Source organism: Alosa sapidissima, chromosome 11 (genome assembly GCF_018492685.1).
Source record: "Alosa sapidissima isolate fAloSap1 chromosome 11, fAloSap1.pri, whole genome shotgun sequence".
Taxonomy (NCBI): Eukaryota; Metazoa; Chordata; class Actinopteri; order Clupeiformes; family Clupeidae; genus Alosa; species Alosa sapidissima.
The window spans coordinates 22129323-22142175 of record NC_055967.1 but is presented as its reverse complement, the minus strand read 5'-3'; the positions used below and the strand labels follow the sequence as shown (position 1 = coordinate 22142175).

General features: G+C 41.4%; 1 protein-coding gene across 9 annotated transcripts in view; it reads right to left on the bottom strand.

Annotated features, from left to right (window-relative positions):
- Positions 1-10869, bottom strand: part of phf21ab (PHD finger protein 21Ab) — a 30079-nt gene extending 19210 nt beyond the window's left edge. For 3 of the 9 annotated variants that reach the window (XM_042109796.1, XM_042109795.1, XM_042109787.1), the window contains exons 1-3: positions 2813-2911; positions 1833-1865; positions 1483-1548 (exon numbers count right to left, since the gene is read on the bottom strand). In XM_042109796.1, coding sequence (XP_041965730.1) covers positions 1483-1548; positions 1833-1865; positions 2813-2869 — 156 coding nt within the window. In that variant the 5' untranslated portion in view covers positions 2870-2911. Of the gene's footprint in view, positions 1-1482; positions 1549-1832; positions 1866-2812; positions 2912-6411; positions 6493-9979; positions 10018-10123; positions 10299-10368; positions 10482-10632 lie in introns of those variants that run through there. The other 6 variants (XM_042109791.1, XM_042109788.1, XM_042109789.1 and 3 more) reach the window with 6 other exon arrangements.
- Between the last annotated feature and the right edge of the window lie 1984 nt (positions 10870-12853).

Here is a 12853-nt window from a genome sequence, read left to right as displayed (position 1 = left end):
TTGGTCCCAGTCATTATGTTATTGTCCACTCACAGAGCTGGGACTGTATGACAACGATTTTCTGAGCACTGACACTGAATCAACACTGAACAAACAGTTTGAGGTTGTTTGAGCTGAATTTGACAGGAAGTACATGGGGTATAATTGCATACTAACCCTTTAACTCTCTGAAGTACATAATCTGGTTTCATAAACAGGAGGACACTTTCTCTAGTGGAAATGTCTCTAGCAAATGCTCACTCTGACTGACTGCTATGCCAGGCCCCATAAGGCCAATCACTCCAGAAAAAAAGTTATTTATATACAAATGTATTTCTTGGTTCCAAAAAACAGACTTTTTAGATTTAATAGTAGCTATTCCTTGCTAACTTTAACAAAATATAAGCCCACAAATCCCAAAGTTAATTGTTTTATGTAGAAATACTGCCGTCTACGAGTTCAAAAAGTATGTTTTTGGAACCAACAAACATGTCTGAGCATGCGCACCTCACATCAGGCAGTGGCAGTCCACACCAGACACACACTGGCTAACAGACATATGCTGTTCCAGTTGCTAGGAGACAGCATACTTAGGGGATGGAGGCTTCCGTTTTCCTACGGAATGCCAGCACAGAACCGTATGTGGACAGGGCCACGGTGTGACAGTGGGTCGCCTGCCGTCAGTACACAACAGCAGTCTCAAAAATGAGTGAGCGCCCGTGCGTCAACACACAAGTGTACTTAGCAGCAGTTTATTCTACAGGACCCATACAGCTCTGTAGAGTGTAATAAGAAGCATGTTACTCAACAGGACCCATACAGCTCTGTAGAGTGTAAATAGAAGCATGTTACTCAACAGGACCCATACAGCTCTGTAGAGTGCAATCAACAGGACCCATACAGCTCTGTAGAGTGTAATAAGAAGCATGTTACTCAACAGGACCCATACAGCTCTGTAGAGTGTAATAAGAAGGTTACTCAACAGGACCCATACAGCTCTGTAGAGTGTAATAAGAAGCATGTTACTCAACAGGACCCATACAGCTCTGTAGAGTGTAATAAGAAGCATGTTACTCAACAGGACCTATACAGCTCTGCAGAGTGTAATAAGAAGCATGTTACTCAAAAGGACCTATACAGCTTTGCAGAGTTTAAAAAGTGACACGTTAGTCACCATAGCAACAACATTTGCATGAGGCTTATTTGAATGAGGTTTTCCATAGAACTAGCTCAGACTCCTACACTGACCTAGTGTGATGACTTTCAGCAGAGTCTAACGGGTCTGAAGTTCCCCTCACAGAAGTTCTCTATCAGTATTTCTCACCTGTGCTCACCTGCTTCTCACTCACCCGTCTCTCTCTCAGATTGACCTGTTTCTCACTCACTCACCTGTTTCTCTGTCAGACTCACCTGTTTCTCACAGAAGCTCTCTATCAGTTTCTCAGTTGTTCTCAGCTGTTTCTCACTCAGAGCAGAGCTCACCAGTTTCTCGGTCAGACTCACCTGTTTCTCACTCAGAGCGGTTATCTTGGCCTGGAGTTCATGGAGTTGTTTCTTCAAATCGGCATTCTGAAAAGCAAACACAGTAGCACGGTCACACACACATATTCACACCTCACTTTGTTATTGTAAAATAGCATTAGGGTGAACGTAAATGGTCACACAAACATATTCACACCTCACTTTTTATTGTAAAATAGCATCAGGATGAACGGAAATTCAGCAACTATGCATTCTGGCATTCACTGTGTAAAGTATCATAATTGTAGTAAACATGATGAATGAGTCAGTTTATAGTTTGGTGTGAAAACATTTGCCATTCTAACTACTACTGTAGACACTTTAATCATTACCTGAGGATCTTGTTTCATCTGAGCAACCAGTTTCTATGAGGGGAAAATGGAGAATTAACATGTTAAGACACTGAAACAGACCCATTGGTACATTAGACACATTCATTTTTACCTCCTCTGAAATTGATAAAATTCAATGCTAAGTCCAAGTCAACAAACATTACAGCTGAAACAGTGACATCTGCAGGCCAACAACTGAACTGCAGTCAAGTGCACCTGTCCCACACAGAGAGCTCAATATTAAATCACCTGCCTCACAGTAGATATGAGGGACATAAGGCCATCTAACACACATCAGATTCTTCGATGCATTTAACAGAAGCTTGGAGGAATTTAAAAACTGTTATATCCACTGCCTCCACATGCCCTATGATGGCTGGCTCAGTTGATACCACACAGAGGGTATTTCCATTCTCATACTCCATTTGGATATCACAGTATAGATGCCCTCTCTGTGGGGTATCAGAGTATGAAGAACCAACATGCTAACTGGCGTCTTTTGTCAATATTGTTGCTGATCTTGTGCTGAGAAAAGTTTCTTAAATCTTCTGACCAACAACAAATATGCAGTGCATAACCTAGACGCTAGTGGGAATGGCGCTGCGTTTACCTGGACGCTAGTGGGAATGACGATGTGTTTACCTGGACGCTAATGGGAATGATGCTGCGTTTACCTGGACGCTAGTGGGAATAATGCTGTGTACTCACCTGTCCTTCGCAGGAATATATACCATCAAAATTAATTTGAAGATGACACTGAGTAGTTGTTCATATGAACATACCTCAAAAAGTGGCCTAACATGGCCTTAATAGTCTATTTCAAAGAATAATGTTAACATATCTACGGGGGATTAATAACATGGTCATACAGTAACAGGTAAGAGGAATCCAACACTGAAATGGTGTGAGAAAAGGTTTGAGGACTCCAACACAGCAATGGTGTGAGAGAAAGCTCAAGTGAAAAACGGACTCCTCCCCACCTGGTGAACTTGTATTTCAACTTTCAGCGCCTCCTGTAATGTTTGTAATTCCATCATTGATCCACTCAGCTGGTCTGAGAGTCCAAGAATACGGTCAGCCTGTGGAGAGAGGAGAGGATAGAATAGAGAAGAGATCAGCAGCTGGAACTGAATTAGGAGCCAGGAGAACTACATCACAGGTCCACTAGTATGTAGAACCCAGGAGAACTATAGCCAAGTCCAGTTTGTACCTAGGGCTGCCAGTGATGGCCACACTTAAAGCAAACATATTATAAATATACAGCTCTGAAAAAATTAAGAGACCACTGCACATTTTTCTGATGTCATCCTACGGTTGCTGAGTGACATTCGAATGAGTTGACTGTCATATTCAAATTTGCAGTGGTCTCGTAATTTAAATAAGACCCATCAACTCATTAGATTGCACTCAGAGTGATGCGGTGCGGTGGGACGTTTGAGCACACAGGGAGTGGAGACAACACAACGAGTTCCCAGTCCATCAGCTACAGGGGGCAGGTAGGTGGGACAAAACCAAAGAACCTCAAACCCTGACCTTGACCTGACGTTTGTGTGTGACTTCTAAAAATCCCCACCATATTTTACTGTAGATGATCAGAACAGGAGGCCTATGTGTTGCTTTTGCAAAGATGACTCGACTTTAAAAGTCTTTCGCACTTAGTTGGTCAATGTTGTATAGTCATATTTAAATGCCCACTGTATTCCAATAAATAAAACATTACAGACAGTAGCTAAGATCAGGCACTTGAATGTGTCATGCATCAGACATCATATATAAGCACAAATGCCACCGCTGTAAACACATGGAGCAAGTGTACATCTTCATGTACATTCAGTATCTCCTCTTTCACAAAGGAGCAGACAACAGAGAAAAGGTAAAGTTCAGAAAAGAATTTACCTGAGATTACTTTAAGATTATGAGTCATGAAAAATTAACAGAGAAGCTTGAAGAACATAAAATCTTGTTATAAAAAGTTCATCAAGTGCATTTGATCTTGCAAAGAAAGCATCTGAGAAGAGATCTGAAACTAGCTGCAGCGGGGGCCTTTTATGTCATCCAGAAGTTGGCTCCAGAGCTAAACCGCACAGCAGCTAGCATTGTAAGTCACTTCAGCATTTAGTATGGCAGTATATTAGCAACCCATGTTTCTTCAGTGATCTGAGGCGCCCTGCAGGTGTGGGATGCTGAAATAGGACTGAGAGGTGCCGTCCTTTTTAGTGATTTATGAAACCAACAGTAGAGCTTTAAAGTCAATTCTATGACTTACTGGAAGCCAGTTTAAAGTGTTGGAGTGATGTGGTCAATTCCATTTCATTTAGTAAGAATTCCATCAGCTGCATGTTGTACCATCTGTTGCTGTTTGATGGTCTTTTTAGGATGATACTGTACGTAAACTGGCCACTGCAGTAGTCAACCCAGCCAAGATTGAGCTTTTGTAAATTTCGTTTCGACTTAACTAGCTGCGTTTTTTTAAGTTAGAACAAAGCCGATTCAGTCAACCTATTGCTTTCAAATTGCTGTTCAAACTGTTCACACAAGACTGGTGTTTATAAAGAGCAAGGCTTTTAAACAGTTATTTTGTGTCAAGATGATTAGCAATCCAGTCTCTCAATGTTTTTCCCAAATTAAATGATTTCAGGTTATGCTGCTGCTTCCCAAATGCTACATTAGTTTCAAAACAGACACTAAGGTGTGGTGGTTGTGATAAGGGAAGCATTTGGCCGTATGAGGAACAGGAAGGCAGACCCTGCACCTCCCCTCAGAAAAAGAGAGAGCACAGCTACAATAGAGGCCATCACACCTGGCCTAGAGCACAGCTACAATAGAGGCCATTACACCTGGCCGAGAGCACAGCTACAATAGAGGCCATCACACCTGGCCTAGAGCACAAAGTACAACAGAGGCGATCACACCTGGCCTAGAGCACAAAGTACAACAGAGGCTATCAGCCAAGAGCACAAGTGTGTGCAATACAGGCAATCACACCTGGCTGAGAGCACCGCTACAACAGAGGCCATCACACCAGGGGGGTATTCCATCAACCTCGCTAAAGGCCAAACCTGGCTTATTTCAATAAGTCTCGCTAATTTTAGTGAGAATTCCGTTCCATTAATGAGGTTATGGGAGTTGAATCCCAGCTTGGTAACTATGGGAATTTATGCCACAGAACTAACCTGCTCCGTATCAGGTTAACTTTCAAGCTAAATTAAGCTGTGTGGCAAAAAAAACAATCAGTCGGAAAACGAGTCCAAAAAGATGGTTCCGTCCACCTGTGCTTTCGTCACAGGCCTAGACATGTTTTTTCCGACAGTGTCACCAAGCATGGATTTACCCATTCACTAGCTCCAAAGAATTTATGAAGATTATGCGACTTAAAATGTTTTAACTTCACATGCGTGTGGTTTTGGAATCTTGCTACTCTGCGTCATTTACGTTCAGTGGTGGTGTAACGTGCAGCGAGACGGCATACCACAGCAATTACATTCTTGCGTCTTCACAGGTTCGCTTCCCATATGAAGTATTAAGGCTACATAGCCTTAATAAAAAAATGGCATTATCACCTTGATAATGCCATTTTTAGTTATACTCGTTAATGAAAGACATATGTCTACTGTTGATAAAGGGTCATGCACATTTGGTAGGCTGTTCAGTGACAGTAATATGCTTTGCCAGTGGGCTATATTATATCTGATGCAAGCCAAAGAATAATTCTGTAGCCTGTAGGGCTATAGGCAGCTAATAATTAAAACTGCTTCATGTGTAGACGATGGTTCATGAATGTCAAATCAACTGTGTGCTACACAGATTAAATACTTGGCGTAAATGACAAATTGAAAGCCATTGCATTTCAGATAATTATATTTCAAACACTTTTGGACTTATGGGAGACAATAAGCTATAATATTGATACTAATTTATTTTATGACCACCTACACCTAGACAATAATTTGAAGTGAACTCTTTTAATCTAAGAACGTAGGCTATAGATAGTTTTGAATATATGCCAAAGTTGTTTTTGAGTTGATACTATTTATTCATTCACTTGTTTTGTTCAAGCATAGACTGTATAGTCTGTGTTCAAGAGTGAAGCCAATCAAACTCACAATTGATTTTAAACCATTAGCATTGTTGTTTTAAATGTATGCTTTCATTATTCTCCAATTTCTGTAGGCAATCTATTTTTTTCTCTCGATGTTAAATTTGATGACTTTCGATGAAAATCCTGTAGATGGCGTTTGCCAAATCGAACAGAAATCGTATAGTATTGTCTTAATTTTACGACATATATTCTCTTTTCGTCAATCTACTGTTTTGGTCTACTGTTCTACCTCGTGCACGAGCAGAGATGAAGCTGACCTAAACCTCGCTTGAATAAACGAGGCCAAGATGCCGCTAGCTTGAGTTAATGGAACGGCTTCAGCCCTTAAGTGAAAGTCTACGCTAGTTCAAGCCAGGCCATTTCTGTTAAGCGCCGCCTTCATTAGGGAGGTTGATGGAATACCCCCCTGGTCGAGAGCACAGCTACAACAGAGGCCATCACACCTGGCCGAGAGCACAGCTACAACAGAGGCCATCACACCTGGCCGAGAGCACAGCTTTAGTAGAGGCCATCACAGGACTCACCACTTTGCCAAGTGCGTGGGCTTCTCTCTCCAGCTCCCTGCAAAACAGCAAACACATTAGCAGCCATCAGACTGGGACTGGGACACAAACACACAGTGTTGAGCTGAAATACTGGACTGCCGTCAGGGTTCACACTCCTTTTCATTTCATTCAACATTTCAAAACTCATCCTTGCTTTTTTATGACCTAAAATGACATCTCCATGATCCTTCAAATGCTACAAGCGCACAATTTATTCTTTATAGTACAGATTGGGCCTAATTAAACCTCACATGCTACAAGTGCACACACTTTCATCCTTTAAAGTACATACTGTATTGTGCCTAATTAAACCTCACATGCTACAAGTGAAAACACTCTTATGACCACCGCTAGTGTAGCGTTTCTTCCGGATTTTTCCCCCCCAGTAAATTTGTGTCAACGATTCCCGGGACACTGAAAGACCGGGCTGCACGGAACTTGGTGGGCAATGTAGCCCCACAAAGATGGCACGGAACCATTGTTCTTCGTTTTAATCCGTTGCCCACCCGCTGCAACGGGTGCCCCGAAAAGAGGGTAGGCCGGACATAGTTTTCTGTGAATATCTCAAGAACTGTAGGGCCGAGGATGACCAAATTATTTTAGTATATTGGTCTCCAGGGGCCAAGTCAACACATCCCATATCCACTCATTTGAGGTGTAGCCACAGCTAGTTAAAAATGAAAAGGCAAAAACCAGGCGTTGTAATCACGGGTATCTTTGGCTGACAGGTTCAAAACTGCATTAAATTTCGATCTGAATTCCGATCATGGGGGGTGATATCAGCTACACACACACACAAACGCACGCACGAACGAACACACACACCACCTGCCCAACACCATCCCACCCTAAATCCCACCTGCCCAACACTATCCCACCTGCCCAAAATCATCCCACCCTTAATGCCACCTGTCCAACACTATCCCACCCTAAATGCCACCTGCCCAACATCACCCCCCAAAAGGCTTGGCTAACTGCAAACTCCCAACATCCCGAGCGAACACGGTTTTAACACTTTGAGTAAATTCAGCTCCACATAATCCCCCAAGTATGTAAAACTCATCTAGCTGTCTGTGTTCTAAAGCTCTTCTAGTTGTCTGTGTTCTAAAACACATCTAGCTGTCTGTGTTCTAAAGCTCATCTTGCTGTCTGTGTTCTAAAGCTCATCTTGCTGTCTGTGTGCTAACTCATCTAAGTGTGTGTATGCTAACTCATAGATACAGTCCTGCTATGTACATGACAAACAAACACAGTGGCTCAGACCAAACCATACTTTTAACGAACCAATCAACTGTTGTATAAGGTTCAGGAGTAAGAGAGGAAGGGATGGAATTTGATTTGGTGTTGAGCTCAAATATCGACAAACTTTCATCTGAATCACAAACTGTACTTTTAAAACCCAACTCGCATGGGAAGAAAATTCAGCTTTGAATGGCATTACGTTTGTTTGTCAAGGTCTAGATAATGCCTCCTCCAGTGAGCTGCAGTTGGACTACAGTTAGGTGGCTTGTCTCCACATTACATAAGTCAGATGCTTCTGATTAAGCTCATCAAACTAATTCAGACAACTGGAATAAGATTTGTCTCAGATGGATGTTAGCCCTCTGACACAGCCTAACCCTCTGAGGGTCTGCACCCTAACCCTGTAGCCAATGATACAGCCTAAATCTTAAAGGTGCTCTAAGTGATGCTGGGTAACGTCACTTCTGTTGACTTTCAAACAAAACAGAGAGCTAGCGCGCTACTTCCTCCCCCTCCCTCCCGTGCTGCTCCCGTGCAATTGAAACTCTCCTAAACGCGCATCTCGTCTGTGAACAGTTTGTTATGCTTTTATGGGCTAGGTTTGCCCAGGTTGTTTTTGTTGCCGTTTTTGGAGCCTGGGCTGTCTACAGAGATGGCGTTTTTTTACAGTGTATTCAGGACACTAGCGGTTGGTTAAGTGGTTTGCAGTAAGTGACATAAAATGTTTCAGCCTAAAAAAACACGTGGCATCGCTTAGAGCACCTTTAATGTTCTGCACCCTAACTCTGTAGCCAATGATACAGCCAACCTCTTAATGTTCTGCACCCCAACACTAACCCTTCTGACACCTCCTGAGCAGACACTAAGTGCCATGGCATCTGCGGCCCAGGCATGGGCAGTGGGTATGGAAAGAGGCATCCGAAACGTTAGCACAGAAAAGGGATCTTAGCAGGACACTCAGTTAACAGTGTGTTCAAAAATGCCACAAATAACATACAAGTTTGTTGGACATTGCTACTCATAACTTAAATGTCAGTTGCTCAGCAATGCCACTCATGACCTGTGAGCACATTTAGGTCAGTGCAATACTGTGAAAAATACAAAAAGAGGGAGGGAGGGTGAGAGAGAGAGTACAGGGGCCATTTCTTCATAGGCTACATTTCAAATGGTAATCTGGAAAAGGCCTGGGCTAGATCATAGCAGAGTATTATCTGAATAATACCTAGGAGCTAGTTCCAGGTGCCCCTAAAAACACCACAGTATTTTTACGGGAAAATCTGACATAAATCTGTCTAATGGTACAACTCCTCTGCATAATATATATTTAAACCCAGTTGTTTAACCAGTTGTTGGCATTTGACTATTTTTCCGAGCACATAAATCTAATAATGTGCTTTAGTAATAACTGAAGCAACAATGAGGCCTTCACAAACAGACTTTCCAGAACTAAACATGTTTTCTTAGACAGACGAGTTTGGGTTGGTCGCTATCTGTAAACAGCCCCTTCCGAGGTAACCCAGGGACGGTGTCAATGCCAAGGCAACCAAAGAGCATTTCATGTCTTCCTATGCTGCTCTGGACCATCGATTCAGTTAGATGCATAGGATAGATGGCAACATCACTGGTTGTTGGATCCAAGTAACAGGTAGGACCGAAAAACAATGGGCGCGTCCGAAATGTAAGGGTGGTCTAAATTCCTCCCCAGTCAAGTGCATTTTTTTTTTTAACCTGCATCATAAAAGCAAAACTTCTTCCGTGGGGTGACAAACAAAGAACTATTCGAAAGTAACGATAGTTATCGTCTCAAACAAATAATTTCATGTTAGTGAGATTCTAGCATAATTTTATCCTGAGTGAGTATGGCAGCGTTGCAAGGATATGATAGGGAAAAGTTCACTTGATAGGCCTTGTGTGCCAAAAATCTGTGACAGTACCGTAAACCTTGATATGCTGTTGATTTCTCTAAACATTTGGATACATATGAAATGTAATCAAACTGATATTCCTACGTACTCAACTTTTAAGTAACAGACCAAGCTCAACCTCCGCACACCTAACGTTACTTCTTAGCTATGTAGCTGGCGCACGTTTGCTTCGCTCTATGAGAATCTGCAGGTTCCATAGCTACTCTCGCTAGTTGTTGGTGCAAGCTAGCTAATGTTACGTCCCCCTAGCTGGTAGCAAAAAATCAGAAGTGGATGAAGAATTGATGAACGTCTGAAAAGACTGAAAATGTGTTCTTTAAGATTATAGAAACAAACCAGAATACAGCGTGATAGCGTCACCACGAAGTTCATTTATGGAATGCGGATAACTGTATAACTCCATACCCAGGGTTAGTAGTGATAACTAACGTTAGCCAGCTTTCCGAGCAACCTTACAAGCTTTTAGTAAGCTAATATTACCTCGCTGGTTCTAGCCAGTGAGCTAACCAGAAACAGCTAGCCAGCTAGCTTGCTAATATTGTCAGTTAGCAGGCTACAGCCTATTGAAGCCGCACAGAAAACTGTTACTGGTAACTGTTACTAAAGCTAGCTCTCGAGCTAGCAAAAGATAAGAACACCCGTTGCACTCCATCACAACAACCTCTACACTCATGTAAAGCCGCAACGCTGAATTTCTTAGCTTACGGATCATCATGATCACGTACATGAAGCTGATGGTGGCAAGTTAGAATCGGCCCATTTGCTCTACGCTCGCTGTCCTCCAATAACCATTGCACTTAGAAATACCACTCAACTCCTAGAATAACGATAAATGAACAAAAACTGTAGCCATCAGCCGGTTTTGTCCTCCTTGCGACTACGATGCCTTAAATGAATAAACGCTATAGTGTCTGTTAACGATCAAAGTTTCGAAACAATGGAGATAAAAGTTCTTATAATAATAAAAAAAGATCCCAAGGTGCACTTACCCTCCTCTACTCACTTGAGCAGTAGTCCTTCTCTCCTCACAAATTATTTAAATAAATATTTTCAAACACCCCAAATCGGTACAGGATACCCGGTACAATTACTACCCTAACTATTTCATAAGCCTACATTGGATACCATCCAGTTTGTCTGTTTTATTTCTTAATTTGTTTAAATTGAATTTGTGTAAAAAAAAGAGAGAAACTGAGATACAAAACAAGAACTCTTCTTCAATCTCATTCACCACAGCCACAGCACAAAAATGATCAATGCGCGCAGGAAGAGGGAGAGGAAGGGGGGTAAGAAAACTGTAGTGTAAAAAGAGTATTTTATCCTCATAACACGTCCATTCAACTATAAACTAACACAATGCGTGTGAAAGTGAGTCTATGTGTTGAAAGCCGACTTTGAGAACAGAAAGAAAATATGTTTTACAACAGAACTACTTTTTTGTGACGGTGCGGCGAATTTATTTCACTTTGCCTAAGGAACAGTGGTACTACGCCTTCCATTGCCTAGGGAAAAAACCCGGATGTAAACTCGGTGAAACTCATCTGGAGAGAAGTAGAATGCGAACTCAGTGCAACTCAAGAAGTACGTCCGCAAGGCAATCCATCGATTCAACCACTTTGTCTCTCCCCGCAATTCGTATTTTCTCTAACTAAAGCCATAACATATGAAAAGGGTGGGAGCACATTCCGCGCTTCCGTTGCCTAATAACCTATTTGTAACGTTTCTGTTAATTTGATGGAATGAGAAATAACGTTAAGTTTAGCCTACCCCGCTGAGAAACATTATGTAGGCTAGAGCTCATGTTCTGATGCAGAACATCAGTATAGGCTTCTCCGTCTGTAGAGCGGGTGGGAGATGGCTGCCTGCCTCACTTCAGAGAGTGGCGGGGCACCGTTTTTTCCACGAGTAGCCGCTACGCCATTACGCTGTAGACAACTGAGGAACTTAATGTGAGAAGGAATGCACGTGCAAGAGACTGTTAAATAAATAATGAATAACTGATCGCATATAAATGTGTCGTCATTACCACTGGCCTATAGAATTATATTAATTACCCACCAGTCTGCCTTGCCTGTAAGAAGCATGCGGGTGGATGTGGACGGGATAGTAGAGGTAGCCTACACGTTGCCGTTCTAGACGCTAGACTTGCAGTGATAATTTAAAACCTTTCACATAAAGCAGTTTCATTTTCTATATTTCGGAGCGTGGCTACATTAAACACATCTGTCACAGTTTATAGAGTCATAACGGGCATAAATATTTATTCCAATTATTTTTGTTCCTTTAAATGAATTTGCCTTTTTTGAAAACCTTTTTTTCATGCCATGACCCTTTTTATTGTTCATTTACTTTAGCCTACACTAAATAAGAACAAATAACCTACGTTCACAAACAGTTAATATGATTTAGACTAACATTTGGCCTATAGACTATCAAATCTTTCTTGATAGTAGGCTTATAAAGGCCTGACAGTATGTTTGTCATTGTTTTGAGCAGAAGATGTACAACACATAGAAGTCTCTCCAACAGACACTGCAGGGATGGTGGATGGAGTTTTGAGCAGGTCCATGCCTGCATGTTTCCAAATCAGGGAAAAGCTGCTCCTGCTTAGCTCCTGTAAAAAAAAAAATAATAAAATAAATAAATAAATATCAAGTAACATTATAAGAGCAGAATAAATATGCAGTATGGGCAGTAAAGACAGATGTGTACAGTAGGCCTATACAGGTATGTGCCATGTATTAACAGTAACATTATAAGAGTAGTAAAAAAGTGTATGTGCAGTATTAATAGTATACACAGTACAGTTGACTAAGGTACAGTATGATAGCTTTTAAGAAAAAGAGAGAAATATATATATATAAGAAAATGATATATGTATATATATTATACAATATATATGAGATCCATCTGCATTAGGACACATTAAATACACCTATATTGAAACTTTAATCTTTTTAAAGAGTAGGCCTATTGCAGCATTAGTCCTAAAGAGTCAGGTCATGAAGAAGTTGGCCCTATTGTCTTGAGGGTTGAGGGAGTCTGAATTAAATTCAGTGGGCTGCGCCCTATGACTGTATAGATAAAGATCTACATTAGATTTAAATTATATGAGATTACATTAGATTAGATTAGATTGAACTTTATTGTCATTGTGCAGAGTACAAGTACAGAGACAACGAAATGTAGTCAGTGTCTAACCAGATGTGC